The 19,437-nt window shown below is 65.0% G+C and overlaps 1 protein-coding gene across 3 annotated transcripts; it reads right to left on the reverse strand.

The window, feature by feature from the left end:
* Positions 1 to 686: 686 nt before the first annotated feature.
* Positions 687 to 14,848, reverse strand: SLC17A9 (solute carrier family 17 member 9). Of its 3 annotated transcripts, XR_007462012.1 has the most exons (14): positions 14,625 to 14,848; positions 9,491 to 9,688; positions 8,960 to 9,099; positions 7,215 to 7,314; positions 6,051 to 6,181; positions 5,384 to 5,480; positions 5,097 to 5,193; positions 4,388 to 4,475; positions 3,479 to 3,513; positions 3,025 to 3,140; positions 2,742 to 2,797; positions 2,558 to 2,587; positions 1,727 to 2,059; positions 687 to 884 (listed from the first exon to the last, which is right to left on the reverse strand). XR_007462012.1 is itself a non-coding variant. In XM_049650478.1 (13 exons), the coding sequence occupies exons 1-13, from the start codon at positions 14,684 to 14,686 to the stop codon at positions 1,882 to 1,884; spliced, it is 1,308 nt and encodes a 435-aa protein (XP_049506435.1). In that variant the 5' UTR covers positions 14,687 to 14,848; the 3' UTR covers positions 1,043 to 1,881. The 3 variants fall into 3 exon arrangements, 2 of the variants coding, with proteins under 2 accessions (XP_049506435.1, XP_049506434.1); XM_049650478.1 differs by lacking the exon at positions 687 to 884 and having other exon boundaries at positions 1,043 to 2,059; positions 6,071 to 6,181; XM_049650477.1 differs by lacking the exon at positions 687 to 884 and having other exon boundaries at positions 1,043 to 2,059.
* Between the last annotated feature and the right edge of the window lie 4,589 nt (positions 14,849 to 19,437).

Genomic DNA, 19,437 nt, shown 5'->3' on the forward strand with positions numbered 1-19,437 from the left:
GTGGGCCCCTGGGGGCGGGGGTAGGTGTTATTTAATGAAGACAGGCTTCCCGTTCTGGAAACGGTGGGTGGGGACGGCCACGCGGCAGTGTGAACGCGCCAACATCCTGCGCCGCCCGCTGGCAGCGGTCATGAGGGCCGACCTCAGCTCCCGCGTCCCAGGAACGTCACCGTGTTCTGTGCTGCAGGACATCGGCCACAGGGGGCCCTCCGGGGCTGGGCTCCTCCTCCGCCAGGGGTCACTTGGGGAAAACCTCCAGCGGAGCGCACGTGAAGGCCTTTGTGGTAAATTAACATCCCTAGAACCTTTCCACGCGGCCCCCCCCAAGCGCCTCTCCGCGTCTCCGTGTGTCCACGACGCCCCCCAGCGCGTCTCCACCTCCACAAACAGGCCTGACCTATGGAGGCCAGACTCATTTTGTAATCAGAGGTCCGTCTTCGGGTTCTTTCTGATCACAAGTGGGGGCGGCAGGGAGCAACGTGTACTCACGCGGAGCTACCCTCCTCCTCCTCGAGCGCACCTGGGCTGTCTGGGCCCGGTTCCGCGGGAGCCGCGACAGGCAGGCCGCAGCAAGGCCAGAGGCTCGGTGCCACCGCGGGCGGGTTCCCCGGGTGGAGGGGCACCTCCTCCCTCGCTGCCCCTGCACGTTCACCTCCACCTTCCTTCCTGCGTGTGTCTGCTCAGGGGGCCGCCCCTGACCGTCACCTGCAACACTCCGGGGGCTTCCTCCGGGGTGAGCTCAACAAGTCTTCAATACGTGTTTATTCTTTTTAAAAAAGGAAGATTGGGGGCCTGGGGGGGGCTCAGTCGGTTGGGCGTCCAACTCTTGACTTCGGCTCAGGTCACGTTCTCACGGTTCGTGGGATCAGGCCCCACATCAGGCTCTGTGTTGACAACACAGAACCTGCTTGCGATTCTCCCCCCCCCCCCCCCCGCCCTTCCCCCGTTCACTCAAGCACTCTTTCTCTCTCTGCCCCTCCCCACGTGCTCGCCAACTCACTCTCTCTCAAGATGAATAAATAAAAACTTCAGAAAAAATAAATAAATAAAGGAAGGTTAATAAAATCGCAGCCTTCCTTTTCCAGTTTAATAGCTTATCATTTAAATAAGTCTGGTGTGATCTCTCCACATTCTTAGTTCTTCTACATAGACATCTTGCAAAATCTATTACAAACTCACGAGATGACCAGTTTCTTGTTATGAGAGAGAGAAGGACAAGGTGGGAGGGCTCCCTGGTCCCCAGAAGCATCCCTGGCAGAGAGGGACCCACAGGGGGGTGCCGGGGGGGGCCCAAAGATGGGCAAGGGCGTCTAGCCCACAACCCCCAACAGCCTCCATCAGAGCCGCGGTTCTGGCCCAAGGCACAGTCTCCTGAGGACATGTGGTGAGGCCAGAAGCCAGTGCTGGTTGTCATCACTGGCAGGGGGTGGGGGTCACCTAGTAGGCGGGGGCCAACTGCTAAACAGCCCGCAGTGCACAGGACAGCACCCCCCAGGAAGAATGATCTGGCCCCAGGGCCAAGAGGCTAAGCAGAGCAGGTCTGAGGGAAGAGTCCAGCTGGGTGGTGCCCCTGCCCCCGTGATGACAGACAGGCAGCCCTCCCACCCAGTGACCACGTGGGCACGCAGACCTACGTGGGACAGACTGTGATAGTGCAGCTGCTACTCAAAACACCAATCCCACTCACCCCTGCCAGCCCACGAACCCCGGGGGAGGGCGCGATCACCTCACTGGCTGGTGGAGAGACTGAGGCCCACCAGGGCTGCCCGGGCTCCGCTGGGGCCCGTCCCCCTCTGCTCACACACCCGGGATCAGGAGTGGGAGGCTCTTCAACACAGCCCGACGCCCCGAGGCGGGCAGCACTGGGTCCTCGGGGAACCGTCAGGCCGAGGCAGCTAGAGGTCCTCGTGGGTAGGGCTCAGGTCCACGCGCTGGGCCTCTCCAAACAGCAGAAAGATGCACAGCCCCAGGCTGCTGACGGCAGCCACCAGGCTGAACATGGACGTCCAGGAGCCCGTGGTCTCGATGAGGTAGCCTCCCAAGCACACGCCCACGACACCTGCACCAGAGGCGGACAGGGCAGTCCTGAGGGGAGGGCCGGGGCAGGGACTGGGGCTAGGGTACCAGGAGGGGAGGTCGGGGGCGGCCTGAGGGACAGAAGCTGAACTCAGGTGTCCAAGCTACCAGGCCAAGGGAGGGCCGGCCTCAGAGGGTCCCAGAGGGCCAGAGACCTCACGGGCTGTCCGGCATATTGCCTCTCACAGGTCCTCCGTGGGGAGTGAGCCCCAGCGTTCTCATCCAGCCACTCAGCCCCTGGAACCCCGGGCCTTGAGGATTTGACTCACATCTGTTGGTCAAGTGAGGGCTGGGGTGCTCGCCGTCAGAAAAGTGAACGTTCGCCCCAGACCAGCTCCGGGATCTCACTGTCCCCCTCCCCGCTGGTCTGACACCGGGGGACCCTGGAGGGCGCCGTGCCCCACCCTGCAGGGCTAAGGGGCCGGCGGGGCGGGAAGACTCAGGGGTGGGACAGCCGGGAGACACCCAGCCCGCCTCTTACCTGCCAAGGCCCCAGCTGTGTTGGCCACACCTGCGAGCGAGACAGAGCGACAACGAGGATGGGTCACAGGAGGCCCTCACCCGGGGGCAGCCCCTGGGGGCCCGGAGAGAGGACGGGGCTTGGGTGAGCAATGTCTGGGTGGGGAACAGCCCCTCCTATTCAAACAGGGGCCAGTGGCTCTCACCGAACAGAAAGCCGGCACAGGATGGAGCCAGGTCCTGGATGTTGACGGAAATGCCACTGTGGGAAAGAGAAAGGGAGGTGGGCGAGCAAGTGACCACAGGGCGGCTGCCACCCCATGGAGTCCGGGGCTGGTCCTCTGAGCACCCGGGGTCTAGAAACTGCCACGCGGGCACTCGGAACCCAGCCCAGCCAAGGCCCGCCCCCGACAGCAGGGCGCTCAGCCATGCCAGGGCACACCCACCGTGCCAGGGTGCTGGCTGGTGAGTGGGGCGCCCGGCCCTCACCTGTGGTTGAAGGTCTGCAGGCCGATGGAAGCTGATGCAAACACCACAGATTTGCAGAAGCTCGAGGTGTGCCCCAAACACAGGGCAAAAACGCTGGACAGGCCAAGGCCCATCACCTGAGGGAGAGAGGATTGGTGCCTGCCGACAGGGCTCCTCCCGGGGCCACCCGGGTGCACTGAGCAAGGTCACTGGGAAAACCCCTCCCAGGCCTGCCCAGCGGGTATGAGACCCCCACTTGTCCGACCAGAGGGGAATGGGGGCGACCCAGGCCCAGAGACGTGTGCGGGGGCCTGGGGGGGCACAGCTGGGAGAAGGGCCTCAGGTCGGCCAAACCAGCCCTCAGCACTGACCCAGGGCACCTCCGAATGCTTTCTGGGTCAGGAGACGGGGGGTCACAACCCGCAGGTCCCGGGAGCAAACCAGGGGTGTCCAGAGGAGCATTTCACCTCCCTACCTGCATGAACTTCCGAACAGTGATGGTTCTGTAACCTGAGAAGAGGAGAGAGGTTCCCATTGGCACCCGCGTGGGGTCCCAGCCGGCACGGCAGCAGGGAGGGAGCATGGAGGGGAGGGCCGGGCCCTGGGCTCAAGGAGGGGGTGTCCCGGGTCGTGCGTGAGACATGTGCACATGTGGGTGGGCACACGTGCCTGCACTGGGCATCCTGTGTGCTGGGTGTGTGTGAGCAGCTGTGTGAATGTGTGTGGGCACGTGTGCCCTGTGCTGGGCATCCTGGGTGCGTGTGCACACCCGTGTGAGTTCCTGTGGACGCGTGTGCCCTTCCTGGGCAATCCTGCATCCTGGGTATGTGTGCACGTGTGCGAGTGCGTGTGAGTGTGTGTGCCCGGCCCTGGGTGTGCACCTAGAGGGCTCTCCAGGACAAGGCCAAGCAGACACGCAGAAGGAAGGCCCCGGGACGGTTTACACACGTGCTGTCTCCCTGTTTCTGCAAAGTCTCCACTTTTTCCACAGTGAGTGTGCAGCACTCTCTCACTAGGAAAGGACTAACGTCTAAGAAGGTGTGTGCGTGCGCATGCGCGTGCGGTGTGCGCGTCTGTGAGATCCTCGTCCTCGGGTGTGTTCGCTGGGGTCCCGGGCTCGCACACACAGCCCCGACCTATGACCTCTGACCCCTCTGAAGACCAAGGAGGAGCTCCACGGTGCCCGCAGGAATCAGGTCCTCTCCCTGTGCCCCACCCCCTCCGGGAAACTGAGGCTGAGGTGGTCGGGGCCCCACTCTCGAAGCGAGGTCCTGGGGGTGGCAAGACCCCTCCCATCCCCGTAGCACCCCCAGGAGGGGGCCCCCACCCCCCACAGTGTGGCAAAGCTGGGTGGGCTCCCGGCGGCCCCTCCTCCAGGGCTCACCCTGATTGATGAGATGGTCGGAGAGGAACCCGCTGAACAGACCGGCGGGGATGGCCACCAGCCAGGGCACCACGTTGAAGACCCAGCCCTGCAGGGAAGAGGGAGGCCTCGGAGGGCACGCGCCTGGCCACCCGCGAGAGGTTGCACAGGCCGGTGGCCGCCCGTGTGCCCTGATGCCCGGTAAGTCTCCCCCTGCCCACAGGCTGGGCTCCCGGGCTGGAGGGCCCCCCTGACCTTGACCTCCCCCACCCTGGCCGAGCTCCACGTCCACTAGGGCCGCCCCCCTTCAGGCCGAGTCTCCCTCACTGGCCCCCCACACCGTGACAGGGCCGAGCAGGGGGGACACAGGCCCACCGTGTGGAGGTGCAGGAGGTTCTGGTCACCAGACGGGGAGGGTGGCCAGGGTGGAGTGGGCCAAGCTGACCCTGCCCGTGTCGCGATCCCCACTTGGCCCGTCCTCGGTCGTGACCACGCACAGACCGTCGGCTGAGCCTAGGGCAGGGCTCTGCCGGGCGGCCGCACAGGGTGCATCCCGGGAGTGGGTGCTGCATGGTGGTGGGAAGGGGCCCTGTCCTGGGTGGCTGCACCAGACCAGAGGGGCCGCGGGCCCTGAGCACGGGCGAGGTCAGCTTGGGGCCGCGAGCCCGAGTGGGGCCGCAAACAACACCGTGTCTCCGTCACCCCGCGGGCACCAGGGTGGTCCACCCACCTTGGAGCTGGGGAACGTCTCCTTGAAGAAGGTCGGCAGCCAGGAGAGGAGGATGAAGAGAGCGCACGCGGACGACAGCTGAGCGGAGATGGCTGCCCTGGGGGGCGCGGGCCGGGCTCAGGGTCCACGCGCCCCAGCCCCGCACGGAGGGGCGCCCCCGCCAGCCCCCGCGGAGCTCAGAAGCCGGGGTGACCCCGGCCCGTGTAGGCTTCGGGAACGCCTGAGATCGGCTGGTCTCGGCCCCGTGCCGCTCCACCCCAAGCTGCGGCCCCGAGGCGCTGGCTCACCAGACAGAGGGCTTCCGGAAAAGCTGTCTCCAGGGAACTTTGGTGCGCCTGGACACCCGCAGGCCTCGCACCAGAACACCCAAGGCCAGGATGAGATCTGAGGGGTAAGCGGTTTCCATGTGGAAGCTCCTCAGAATCGGGGGACGGTGTCTGCTCGTAACAGACGGCTCCCGAGGGGGCAACTCCAGGGGCCAGCGCCCCCACAGCCCTGCGGCCCGCCTGGCTGCCCCGGGGACGGCCACACCGTCCTCCCTGCCAGCACCTGGGGCTGTCGGCATTTGAGGGAGTCTGAACAGACTTCTTCGGTCCTTCCCCCGCCCTCGGATCCCCCAAGCCCCGCTTCCTGCCGTCTTTAGACCGATGGCCCCTGCCAGGTGCCTGTGCCCGGTGGGCACCTGTCTCCGTGTGCCCGCTTCTTCCTGGGGCACGGCTCTCAGGCCTGAACCTGGGCAGAGCCGGCCCGAGAACTGGCATTTTCCTCAGGCTCTAGTCTAGAGGATGCTTTTCCGGACGGGGCCAAGCTGCAGCCCAGGGACCCGCTGAGCAGGCGCTACTCCGCAGGTGAGTTGGGTGGATGTTTAGCGGCCGCTAGAGGGACCGGGCGCCAGGCCCTCGCCCTCCCTGGGCAGCTGCGTTTGCCGGCCATCGCCCGCCCAGCCGCAGTTACCTTTTTCACTCAGCAGGTACCTGTGCACATAACACACCCACAGCAGGGTGAGCCCGCCGGAGAGGTAGAAGACGCTAGGCCAGCCGTACCAGTCCAGGAGCAGGGAGCCCACGGCCCCCGTCACCAGCGTCCTGAAAGACAGGTGGCCGTGACCCTGGGCTTTGCTGGGGCAAGGCGATGCCTCTGAGCACCCCCACCCGGCATAAGCTCGTCGCCAGGAAAGCAGCCGCCCCAGTCTGAGCGTATTTTGTGAAGCGTTCAGAGAGTTCAGGGAGACTTCCGGCTGCCTTGGCACCCAGGGGATGTGGGCACAGCCGTGCGGCTGTGACACGGCACAGGGGCCCTCTGTTGCTTTAATTTCTTGCTTCCGGGCCTCCAAGTTGGCCTCCAAGATGTCTAAACGCAAAAGCGGGAAAAGCAAGCACAAAGCCCAGAAGCCCTGTGGATCCTCGCCTCCTGCAGGCCTGGGCGGGGGGGGGGGGGGGGGGGGCGCCTTACCCCCCCCGGAGCCTCCCTTTCCTCATCTGTGCAGTGGGCAGAGTGTGTTCCGTGCCTCTCAGCCTAAGACACAGGCCCAGGACGCCTGGGTGAAGCGGGATTTCAGAAACAACGCACACCGTTCCTTGTGGGAGTACGTCCCACATGGTGTATCCAGAACCCCCGTCCCACTGGGCGCTCTGGGCTTTTATCTGGGCTCCTGGCCCGTCCTCAGGCACCCCTCCACGCTCTGATTTCTTGCCTGCTTCTTAGCAGCGGGGGAAGTGAGGGACCTGAGCCCCGGGTAGTGAAGCCCCATCAGGACAGCAACATGTCCCTTCTCCCCGAGCCAGGCCTCCATTCAGGAGTACAGGGACAGGGTCTTCATGTCTGGACCATGTCACATGCCCCCCAGGGGAGCACAGGTCGCCTCCCACATCGGGAAGGCACCCCCTCTGGCTCCCTCAGCACAGATGAAAGGGAACGCCGTGTCCCATTGCCAGAGCCTCAACCACACCACCTGCCCTGGGGACAGAACATGCACAAGGGTGGGGGGGGGGTCCCCCGCAGCACAGAAGCAGCCGACCCGCATCTCCCTGAGCCGCAAAGGCGCCCACGTGGCCTGTCCCCGCCCAGGCCCCCCTGGGCACACCCTCTTTCCCCTGGGCTCTCAGGGCCAGGACTTACCCAAATTGGGAGCCGGCCCCCACGGCACTGTAGGTGAAGGCGCGTTCGCTCTCTCGTACCTTCTGTGACAGCAGGCTGGTCAGCGCCGGGAAGTAGACCCCTGAAACGAGCAGAGAGCTGCGTCCCCACGCGGTCACCTGGGGCCAGGGCGGGGCCAGCCAGGACCGAGAGCTGCTCTGGGAGGCTCCCCCAGGGACCAGCAGGACTGGGCTCCGAGGACCTGTCAGCTGGACTCTCAGCTGGGGGACAGGTGTGCTCAGGGTCCTGGCACAGAACGGGCTGTGGGAACGACGGAGTCTGAGCTGGCACTCCTGACACACCAGCTCGAGTCCTGGTGCACACTCACACTCACACACGCACGCCACATGCTGATTCGTGCATGCTCACGCGCGCACACTCACACACACACGTGCACGCTTGCTCGCACAGGCCCACTCACACTCGCACACACGCTCACACACTGGCACGCCCTGCTTGCACGTGCACATTCACACTCACTCTCGTGCTCGCACGGACACGCTCACAATGCTCACGCACACTCACACACGCATGCTCACACATGACACGCTCGTGCACGCACGCACACCCACACGCTCTCTCGCTCGCACACGCACGCTCGCACGCGTTCACACACGCAGTGCACCTACAGCCCGTGAGGCCCGAGCGAGCGGCCCCACGGAGCCACGGTGCCTGGATGTGTCGCCGTCCCACAGCCACACGAGATGTCGCCGCAGGGAGGCCCGAGGGACCCCGGGGCCTCTTCGCAACTTCCTGCGAATCTATAATCATTGCAAAACCTAATTTTTAGAACAGGGACGGCGGCTCCCGCTGCTGTGCTTTTCTCCCAGGAAGAGCTAAGAGGCCAGGGGCTGAGGCAGGGCCCGGCCTTCCCGTCGGGGCCCCCCCCCTGCCCACACCAACTGCCAGTCACCCAGGCTGATCGCTGCCCCTTGAGCTCTCGTGACGGCACGGACCGGCCCCCCACCTCCCAGGAAGATGGGGGAACAGCCTGAGCTGAGGGCCCCCTGGCTGGACGCCCAGAAACCCCAGCCACGGGACCGGCCGCACGTGGGGCACCAGGGTGAACCCACGGGGGCTCAGGGGCCGGACTGCCCGAGAGGCGGACCGGTGGGGCCGGCCAGGAAACAGGGAGAGGCCGAGTGCAGACGCGGGTCCCGGAGGCTCCGGCCAGGGGCAGCCTCTGCCCAGCAACACGCAGAAACTCAGCAAGTCCCCGCTGCGCCAGCGGCCAGGGGCGCTGACGGCCACCGTGTGGCAAGCTGCCTGCCACCCACGCCCCCGGGGTGGGCCTTTTGGCGGAGGGGGGCATCTGACATCGGATTGCGCCAGACCGTGAAATGTTTCTGGGAAACAGAGCTTCGGCGCCAAGGCCTCGCGCGGCACGACAGACCTGCCCGCCACAGGGAAGCGCAGCCGAGCGCCGGCCGCCTGCTGGGGGCGGTCGGTCCTCGTGCCTCCCTGCCCACGAGGACAGCTGCCCGCCCGCCGCGCTGGGGGCTCCCGGGGCCTTATCAGCAGGCGCACGAGACTTCCTCTGACCTAAGCACACGCGCGGGAGCACGCCTGAGTACACGTATGTACCCACACGTACACCCACCTGCACGGACACGTCCACACACCCACGTGCCCACGCGCGTGTACCTACACGCGAACACAACGCGTGCGCGCTCGCCTGGCGCTGGCACGGCTGGGACCGCAGAGGGGAGCTGCCAAGACAGCCCTACCTTGGAGCAAGCCCGTGAGGATGCGCGAGAAGGTCATGAGGACCAGGTGAGCACTGCTGAGGCGGGCGAGCAGCGGGGTGGCGGCAGTGATGAAGCCCCAGGCGGAGGCGGACAGCAGGATGACCTTCTCACCCCCGATCCTGGAGGAGGACGAGAGCACAGTGGCGGGTGGCGGGCAGGGTGGGCGGGTCCTGCCCGGAGGAGCCCAAGCCGGTGTCTGCTCCAGCCCGGCTCTGAGCTGCCGCCTCCGAGCCGGGCGCCACTTCCTCGTCCTCCTCCGCAGAAGGGGCGGGGGGTGAGGGCACAGGCCCAGCCTGTCCCTCCGTCCCAACAAGCACCCCCCCACCCCCGCCCCCCAGGACAAGCGCCCCAAGGGGAGCCGCGCACCTGCCCCCGGACCGCCTCCTCCACGGACCTCTGTCCTCCCGGCCGATGCCTCTCTCCAGGCCAGGCCCGGCCCCACATTCATCCTGCGGGAGCCGCCTCCCCCCGGGGCAGCCCCGGCCCCGCGTGGGGAGCAGGGGTGGTTACCGGTCCCCCAGGTGGCCGCCCACCACCTGAGTCAGGCAGTAGCCCCAGAAGAAGCTGCTGAGCACGACGCCGGCTTCCTTCTTGTTCCAGCCGAAGTCCTGGCTCATGGAGACGGCGCACACGGGCACGCTGACCCGGGCGCAGTACAGCAGGCCCGTGCCCAGCAGCAGCGTCCCCGTCCATGCCTGGCACTCGGGCCTGCGGGACAGGAGGGACGGTGTCACCCAGGAGGGCAGCGTGGCCGCCCCTCCGACACCGGAACCCCCCTGCGTGTCGGCACCCGAAGCACAGGCAGACCCTAGGAACGAGTCACGACAGCAGAGGCTGGGAGCAGCCGGACGGCCAGCAGAGGGGCACATGGGACAGAGCACAGCTGGAGGGGTGTGCTAGCTGGGACCGGCAGCCAGGTCCACGCCCCCACTCCCCGCTCCCCACAGGCCAGGGTCCCCAGGGAAGCAGCTGGGCAAGAGCAGACAGCTCAGTAACCTGCCCAGGAGACCCCGGCTGAGGCCAAAAGGGAGGGTCTCGTGGCAGGAGTGGGCCACTACGGGATAGGAGCAGGGCAGTGGGTCCCCGAAGGCTCCGCAGGAAAAGCTGTGTGTGCCCAGCAGAGGAGGTCGGGGCAGGCGGTGCTGGGCGGCCAGCAAGGGGACAGTGCCGTGGGGGTGGTCGGCCCTTGGAGGAACCCGGGCGGAGGAGAGGCAGGCCCGGCTGCCTAGGAAGTCGCCAGACAGGTGTCCACAGGGGGCCGGTCCTTGAAACTTCTGGCCAGTGCTCCCTGACTGCCCCTGAGACCAAGGGAACTGAGAAACTGCCAGAGCCGGGAGATGACGCCCCCGTGCATGTGGGGTCCCGGATGGGGTCCTGGGGTGTGAAAACCAACGGCAGAAATCTGAGCAAACTCCGGGCTTTTGTCCGTGGTTCCCTGCGGAGAGGGACTCCCAGGCGGGACAAAGGCAGGACACTGACAGAAGATGTGGAGGGAGGGGCGGGCGGTAGAGTCACTCCCTTCACGTGACTCTGTAAATCAAGAACTGGCCTCAGAGACAAAGTTTACTTTGAAACAATGAGAGAGAGGGAGCTGTGGGCACCAGCCGTGGGGGTGGGAGATGGGTGGAGAGGGGGTACCGCTGGTGACTTGTGATGTCCTGTGCGGAGGGCGGGGTGTGCAAGCTGGGGGCGGGTGGTCAGAGAGTGCGGGGGCCTTGCAGCAGCCCCGCGGGGAGCTCAGGGGCCCCGCCTGCACGGGGACCCATCCCGAGCGGGGCGCACACACCAGGAGCCCCATCAGTGGGTGTGATACGACGCACCCATTACCACAAACGCCCCGACCTGGAGCGGGGCCCACCTGCCGGGAGAAGTCAGGGCTGCGGGCCTCCCCGCAGGATGGACCGCTGACCACAGGACCTGCCCCGGGGGCTGGCCTCCAGGCGCCCAGGTGTGGGTGGGTCTGTGGACACGGAACGAGAGGCCTGGCCTCTTCGAGCCTCCGTTTCCTTAGTGAAGACAGGCTGGTCCCCATGACAGCTGCCTCTTCATGGGTGAGTGGATAGCAGAGTGACCAGCAAGTTCCCAATGTCCCAACAAGAAGCCACTGTGACCAGGAGGAAGGGAGGCCAGGCAACTGTGTCCACCTCCTCCGGCTGATGTCTCCACGTGGGTCCACTCCCTGTCCACAAACCACAGTGTGCTCTTCCACGGTCAGGGAGGAGGCGGCCCTCCCCACGGCCCCGACCTGCTGAGTGGCCCCACCGTGGGCGCCCTGGGGCCGCTCCTGGCTGCAGCCCCTCCACAGCCAAGGAGCCACTGCTTGAGGCTGTGGGGTCCTGCAGTCCTACCAGCAGAGACAGCTGATTCGAGGTTCGACACCATCACTCGGGAGTTTGGGGGTGAATGAGTCTGAGTTCCAGCAGCCGGCCTTCCGGCCCCAACAGACCCCTATCTGTAGGCCAGGGCCCCATCTGGGGCTTGGGGATTCCAGTTCCAAAGTGCCTTCCAGCTCCTGATGGGGCGTGTGGTGTGGGCATCAAAGAAGTCCCCGTCCGGGCCCTAGCACGACGTGGGGAACCCCATCCCTTCCCTGGACTGGTTTCCCGGGCATGCTCTGGACCAGGCACTTCAGGCTGGGCCTCTGGACCTCAGAGGGGTGTGGCACGCAGGGCTCCAGGGCGCCCTTCTGTGGCCCTCTGCTTTTATATACCAGAACCAGTGGGAAATCGGGTCCTGTGCTAAAAATATCCCCAGCTGTGCAATTCCAGAAGCCAGACACTAGACCCTGCTTTGGCTGAAGCTGGGGGACGGTGCTCCACTTGGAAACTGCCCAGTGACCCCCGTCACATGGCCCCCATCCCCACCTCCAGGTTCTTAAAATGTTACTGGAATGATTCAGAAGCCTGGACAACGGGGACAGCAGCACGGACCCGAGGTCCCAAGGCTTGAGAGGGATGGGGCCATAGGGGAAGCTCAGTGGCTGTCCCTCTGGGCCCGGGGGCCCCAAACGTTAGTTTTCTTTCCAGAACTGAAGACCGTGGGGCGGAGGCAGGGCCAGGCATCTGCGAGGCTGATAAGCCCGCAGGTGGCACCAGCTCACTGCCCACCCGACACAGGACCCGGGGCCCCTGGCAGGGCGGACCACCGTGGGCTCAGGCACCCGCCCCTCTGGGGTTCCGGACCTGAAGATGATGCCCCCAACGTCTCCCCGACACTCATCCCTGGGACTTGACCACAGTCGCCCCGCGAGCACCTCACACGGTCCTCCCTCCCAGCCAGCTTTCCAGCCCAGGGGCAGCAGGCCTGTTGGGCACATCACTCTCCTGAGCAAACACTCCCACTGGCCTTACTGGGGAGGTCCAGAGCAACACAGCCCAAACCGCCCACCGGAGTCCGTCCAGCTGGCCTGAGCCCAGCCGGCTGCAGCATCGCCACGGCCTCCGGGTGCCCCGTTCTGGGGGAGCCCACGGCGCTCCCACGCCCCCGCGCCCCCTGCAAGCATGTGTATGCACTGCCCAGGGGCACCAGGAGAAGGCGGGCGTGGAGTAGAGCTTCCAACGCCCCCACAGACAGCCACAGTCCAAAGGTGCCTTCGAGAGGAGCTTCATTCCTTTCTATGGTCAGAGCCGTGGAGGGCCACCCGCGTCCAGACTGGACTGTGCCCCCAGCAAGCCCACCTGGCCCATCTCACTGGTGACCCTGAGAGCCTGGCTGTGTTTGCCCTCTGGGTGGGAAGGCCAGCTGAGGCTGACCCACTCTGGGAGGCTGGCAGGCTCCTAGAATATGGTGCTGCCCCTGGGCCTCCTTGTGACCACGGGAAGCCAAGAAAGGCCCGTCAGCATCCGGGCCAGCAGTCTGCCCTGAGCTTGTGTGGGGCAAGGTGCTGTCTGCTTCCTCCCTGGGAGGCCCCCACGGCCCAGTCCCCAAGCTGGAGGCAATGCCAGCTGGGCAGGCAGAGGTACTTCCTCTCCAGTGGCTGGGGACACAGAACAAGGAAGTCTGGCTGGACTCGGCGGCCCAGACACGGACTCCTTGATCCTGCGGATGGCCTGGCCTGTTTGGGAACACGGAAGGCTACCGCAAGAGTGGATCGGAGAGTTTCATCCTGCCCACTGTGACCTGCCCTGAGCCTCAGGCCTGTGCCCCCAGCTCATCGGAATGCTGCCTATGAAACTTCTAGAAACTTCTGCTTCCTGCCAGTGGCCCTTGTGCATAAGCATCCACGGCTGAGCAAACATGTGGTCACGCGGCCCCTCGATTCAGAAAAGGGAAATGTGCCGGCATTGCAGGCCACGGGTCCAAGGCCGCCGGCTGCCCCCACCCCTGCTCCCAGGGCCCACAAGGGCAGACACGTGGCTGTCGAGGCAGAGGGCACACAGGGTGGGCAGCCAGAAACAGCCACACTCACTGCGATGGGTCCACTCAGGGGTGGGGACAGCCTCGTCCCGGCTGAATCCAGTTCCACTCAGGACCCCCAGACCCCTCCAAAACTTCAGGCTGCCTCCCCTGCCAACGGCCTGGGGAAGTGGGGCAAGTGCCCCTTCCAGAGCGAGCACACAGGGAGGCAGTTGAGGCCGAGCCAGCTAGAGCCGCTGAAACGTGACCCCATGCCACCCGGATCAGTACCTGGATCAGCCCCTCGGCATCCAGGGCAGCAGGGGGGGTGGGGTGTGGGGGGGGAGGACGAGAGCGCTCCTGGACCCTGGCAGGCACCAGCACGCAGCCCCCCAGCTCTAGCAGATGCCTGGAGCAGGGCCCGGGCCAAGGCTGCGGTTTGGGCTCTGGGACTCCCACGCTCACTGCGGCCCTTCCCACGCCGCTCTGCACACCCTGTCCTGCGAAACGACCAGCTTCTCTCCCATCTCCCCCACTGGCTTTGCCTTCATCTTGCCCCAGCCTCGGGGACACTACCTCTTAGCGCCTTCCTGTGACCCTGTGCTGGGCGGCAGCAGCAGGTCCTGAGACCAGGCTCCCTGGGCACTCGGAGACGGATGTGAACTGGCCTGGGGATCCCAGGGCCTGATGTGGGCCCGGGGTCCACAGAACCAGAGGGAGGGCTGCGGCACAGGTGGCCTGGTTGTTCAGCGTGTCACAGTCGTGAGGAGAGCCCCTGTCCTGGGGCCTTCTGTCCTCGGCAGTGGATGTGGAAACAGAATGTTTCCCAGAATGTGGGCCCTGCCCCCCCAGGAGCCTCCCACCCCCCCACCATGGAGACCTGTCCACAGCACACAGCTGGCAGGTGTGGGCAGGACTCAGCCACCTGCCATGTCAGCTGAACCTGCTCTCAGGTGTGTGGTCACCGGTAGGGACTCGGGCCTGTAAATGGGTGTGGTCCTACCTGGCAGGGTCACTTCTAGGACCCACAGCTGTGCCCTTGAGCTCCCCCTTCACCAGCCAGGACAATGCCTCCTTCCCCCAGGCAGGACTCCTGGGATACCTCCTGCCTGCACACCCCCCGGGACCCTGGAGGGCCTGGAGAGGACTCACGGGGGCTCTCACCGGCCCTGGGACTCGAAAAGGGATGGGGTCTCGGGCTGGGTACTGGTATGCGGACCGTCAGGGAAGTGCACAGCCCATAGGTGGAGAGAAGGTGGCCTCACCCCGTCCCCAAGCCACCGCCCCGCCCCCCACACCTTGGCCCCACCTGGACCACTGGGCGTCCTCAGCCCCGTCCCTGCGGGCCTCCTCCGGTGGCAGCGGCTGCATCGGGGGCAGCCGTCCGCGGGCGCAGCGCGTTCAGGTCGGGCGCCCGCCTCTCCAACCCACACGGGGCAGCGCCGCCCAAGGCCACGTGTCAGTCCCGGCCGTGCTTCCGTCTGGCGCTCTGCTCTTAGGACGTGTCGCCCCCGGACGGCCACCGCAGAGGGAGGGCGGGTGGGGCGGGGCACACACTCGGTCCCCGCCCTGCGCTCCACCGGCAGCTGTCAGGGTCCACCTCCCTGCGGCTCCTCCGGCTCCCGTGAAGTCCGGCGGCGGCGGCGGGAGTGGGGAGGGTGCGGGGCTCCCCGTGGCGGGTGGCCCGCTGGGCGGACCGGGCTGTGGAGGGCGGGGCCCGGGGGATCCTGGCATCAGGGCTCTGGTGTTGGACAGGAACCTGTGAATCGGGGGATGGTGGTGGTCCCCACGTCACAGGGCTGTGGACTCATCCAGTGACAACTGGGGACAGTCTTCGCAGAATGCGAGAGCAGGAAGACTCAAGCGCCCCCAGTTTGTAAGGTGGGTCTTCGGAGGTGGGCTCCCGCCCTGCCACTCGAGCCAGCCAACGCCGGGCAGCTGAGCGGGCCGTGTCCACGTGGCAGGCCGTGCGGAACAGGCCAGAGCCCAAGGGCGTGCCAAGCACGGAGGGTCTGCCAGCCCCCAAGCTGAGTCCCCGGGGCCCTCTCGGTGTGCGGGGGGTGGGCCTTACGTGGCCTCGTCGAGGACACGGCCAGCACAGAGCCGCGGACGCCGGGACCCGACGGCCACAACCGGGCTTCCGGCCACGCTGGCTTCTCCTAGCTGCCGCCTCCTCCGTCCCGCACAGGGCAGCCCAGCGAGCTGGGTCCCGCCCCGCCATGGCACAGCCTCCCAAGGCTTCTCACTGCACTTAGAACAAAGCCTAAAACATCCCCACAGGGCAGGGCCCCGCCGGCCCCATCCTCCAGCCACAGGGCTTTTTTGGAAGCCAATTCCCTCCCCCGCTCCGCCTCCGGAGTCTTCAATACCGCGCAACCCTAGGGGGCGCAGGCCCAGCACCACACCCGGTGCAGCTTCAGCTTCTGTAACCGACAGACCTCAAGGACCGGGGGGGGGGGGGGGGGGGGGGGGTCTCCCCGGTGTGTTGCCCCCCCATCACCTCTTTCCCCTCCCCCCAGCTTCACACCAGCTATTGAAGGGAGGAGTCTGTCTTTTGCACCCAATTACCACCCTAAATGGTAGAAGGACCCAAGGACAAACAAGTGTGCACAACGTGACCGGAAACCACGAAAATGAATTTCGGATAATAAATGAATTTAATGCAGTGTAGGTTCTACAGCCGGATCCTTCCAAGTTCCGGAGCGGCTCATTCTTCAACGTGCTGGTGGGCTCACCATCCGCGTCTTCAACACACGCGCTGCTGTTCCGCACGTGATTCACGCTAAAAACACAGCTAGACGCTCGAGACCGAGGACTCGCCGGGCCCGTGGGTCTGGAGCTGCACAGGGCCCGCCTCGCCCCGGGTCTCTGTGCCTCCACTGGCCGCCCACCGGGCCCTGCAGCCCCCGGCCCGGGAGGCCACGGCGACCACCAGGCTCGCTTCCCCCTCGAGCGTGTGGCGCCGTGTGCGCCGCCGAGTGCCAGACGGCACAGCCAGGCAGGGCTCCGCACGCGAGTCCGGCGGTCCGGCGCGGCGGGCGGCAGCGGGATCGCTGCCTCCCGGTCCCCAGGCTCCCGACGTGAGGCGGAGACTCGCACCGCACGGCACCATTCCTGCCGGTGCCACACCCACGGCCGGGCACGAGGTCGCGGTGTGACCTGCTCGAAAACACAGCCAGTCGGAAGGTGCTGGGAAGGCGCGTGCAGAGAAGTCCGCTCCTCCCGGTCCTTACTCCTCCAGCCGCCACTTTTGGTTGGAGCCGAGTAGGAGTCCCACAGACCTTCCGCGTCACGGTCAGAATGGACCCAGCGACCCCGCCTTCCGGGGGTGGGGGCTTCCCAACTCTGCAGATGAGTCCTGGTCCCACCGCAGGCTCCCTGCGACGAGAAACACCTCCGCCCTGCAGATGGAGGGACGGGATGCCCGGTCGGCCCGGACTGCCCCTCCTGCCCCCCGCCGAGGGCCCGAAGCCGCCGCAGCTGCGGCCCTGCAGCCTGTGAAGGCAGAGCAGCTGGGGACCCCCACCACTGCCGACGGTCCGCACAGGCACAGAGGCCGAAGGCCCCTGCAAACCCGTGCTCTACGTCTACGTAAGCAACTCACGAGGACAGGAAGAGCGCCTCGAAGGCATCTCGGAATTAAGGCGCGACATCCCACATGGGCAGGCCCCCCGGGCCGGGGACCGTGGCCCTCGCCAAACACCCCGGGTGGTCTTGCATGCAAACCCAAGCGCTCACCGCTCCGCACGGTCACGCCGCCACAAACCACCGCACCACCTCCTGCAAGGTGGCAGGCGTTGGCGGGAAGAAGGGTTCAGGCGCCATCGTCACACGGGGAATGGCGACGGCGGAGGGTTCCTTTCCCCTCTCCGATGTAACAAACCTGTGAGGCTACGCTCAGTAACGCCACCGCTCCGGCATCAAGGCACCCTCCTTCTGCACGCACTAGAAGGCACTGGAAAGCGGTCACTCCAAGTCTGTCAATGTTCCGCAAGCGCCTTCCACGCGAGGCGCTCACGGTCCTGACAGCACAGGATGTGTGCCTCTGCAGGACGCGGCATGTGCGACGGGGAGAAGGGCCTCAGGCTCACCACAGCGGTCCCTGGACTTGGACCATCAGGAAGCATGCGTGAGAAAGAAAAAAAAAAAAAGAAAGAAAGAAAAAGAAAAAAAAGAAACTTTTCAGCTTAAAACCACGCAGACGGCAGCGCCAATCTATTTTCTCACAAACGTGAAACTCGAGTGCTGCGTCTCTAGACGAGAGACAAGACTCCCGCGTCCACGCACAGCACACACGGACGCACACCTGTGAAAGCAGACAGTGCTGGTGGGAATGGACAGAAGGGGGCAGAAGGACGCGGACCCGGTCCCTCCACCAGGGCTAGCAGATGGACTTCCCACCAGACGTGTCGGCATCGTCTCTGAGTCCTCCTGCTTCGTAGATCTTCACGGGCAAAAACTAAAAAGACCTTTCAGGAAATCGCTCTTGAGAAAAACAAGGCAAATTTTACTGTGAAATTAACAGCAGGCAGCAAAAGCAACCTATTCTGCATTTTTCAAAGGACGCTGTGGAGGCCCACAGGCCCGCAGGGACACGGCGGACCAGGACCAGGGTAACTCCCAAGCAGGTCCCGCTCTGTCCTCCGGAGGACACCGTTGTCCTTAACGTACAACGTGTACGGTTCTTTCTGAAAGCCCTGGTCCCCCCACTCCCCAAAACCAGCATCGTACACAGAGAAATACGGACACCGCGCCACCTTAACAGAAACCGTCCTCAACACGTTTCCCCACACAGCTTCTGGATGCATCTTGACTGCGTGGGGGGGGGAACCACCTCCTTGTCCCCCGAGGCCTCACACATGGGGTCTTCGGTCACGTGTGAGGGGGACTTTCGTGTCAAACCAGGCCCGATGAACGTTTGCCTGTTCTAGAACCTGGAAACCTCCATTCAAATGGCAAAATATATTAGTTGTCATTGGATTTGCGCTAATCCCTACGCTTCGTAAAGATTCCAAACTAGGGTTATTTTTCACACGACTTCCTATCAGGAATGCAGAGTAACCAGAATATTCTCAAATTTTATTTATTTCAAGGCACTTTCCACAAAACATAAAGAGAATAAACTACATAAAACGTTACATTTTCATAAACACAACAGCGAGATCCAAACGAGACGAAGAAAAATCACGTTATACTTAATGTCTGCGGTCTCGAAATGGCTTGATTTAGCGTGCTTGCCGAAGACACAGACCGCCACACGGCGGCCCACGGGAGGCGTCTGCAAAGCCGGGCCCGCCGGAGCCTCCAGGTCCGCCGACAGATGGGACGAGCGTAACCGGGCCTCAGAGGGAAGAGAACAGCAGCAGCGAGTCTGAGAGCGAGTCTCGCCAAAGCCCGGCTCGCACGTCACCCGCTGCCTCGATCGGCGAACAGGGGCCGCCGCCCGCGCGTTCGGGCCGATGGTTCACGGCTCACACCCTGGACTCTGAAGAACGTGTCGGGTTGATTACGTATTAGTCAAGCACGCAAACGATCTCACGTGCGCTAACGAGGAAAGCCAACTGGAAACGTGCTGGACTCTGGTACCCGCCAAGCGCATACGCCGCCTGCTCGTCTCTCCAGCTCCTGCAGCAGGTAATGGTGAACCACCTGAAGATGAAAACCTTTGGCCCTAACTTATCGGCCTCAAGCCTCGGAGGAAACAGCCCTAAAGAAAGGTCACATCTGGAGAGGACTGCTGAGACGGTCTCGGGCGTCGAGGAGAGACCCCCCCCTTCATCCTCACGACACCAAGAGGGCAGCAGGAGGGCGAGGGGGGCAGAGGCCGGAAGAATCCACAATGCACAGTCTTGCCTCTGCATCGGTGACCACCCAAGGCGGTCAAAAACCCACCACCGACCCCAGGCTCCGAGTGGAAGCAGGGAGCAGAGATTAAGCGGGGGACCGGCTGACCGCACGGCACGTGAGGATCGCGCTCAGGTCTGCAGGCGTGTGGGGGACGTGGCCCCAGCGGTCAGAGGCAGACCACCTGACCCACGGGAGCACCCACGAGCCCGCCCAGCCTCGCTGGTCAAGGAAGCCGGCTCCCCGCAGTTCAGCTGCTGTTGGCATCTGCCTCTACG

Source organism: Panthera uncia, assembly GCF_023721935.1.
Source record: "Panthera uncia isolate 11264 chromosome A3 unlocalized genomic scaffold, Puncia_PCG_1.0 HiC_scaffold_11, whole genome shotgun sequence".
Lineage (NCBI taxonomy): Eukaryota > Metazoa > Chordata > Mammalia > Carnivora > Felidae > Panthera > Panthera uncia.

Bases quoted from the DNA above. Each gene is read 5' to 3' on its own strand.
- SLC17A9 (XM_049650477.1), bottom strand. From the start codon at position 14,686: ATGCAGCCGCTGCCACCGGAGGAGGCCCGCAGGGACGGGGCTGAGGAC. The intron at 9,689-14,624 runs GTGGGGCCAAGG...CCTGTCCCGCAG, and splicing joins GAGGACGCCCAGTGGTCCAG to GCCCGAGTGCCAGGCATGGA. The intron at 5,481-6,050 runs GTAACTGCGGCT...CTTACCCCTCAG, and splicing joins GTACCTGCTGAGTGAAAAAG to ATCTCATCCTGGCCTTGGGT.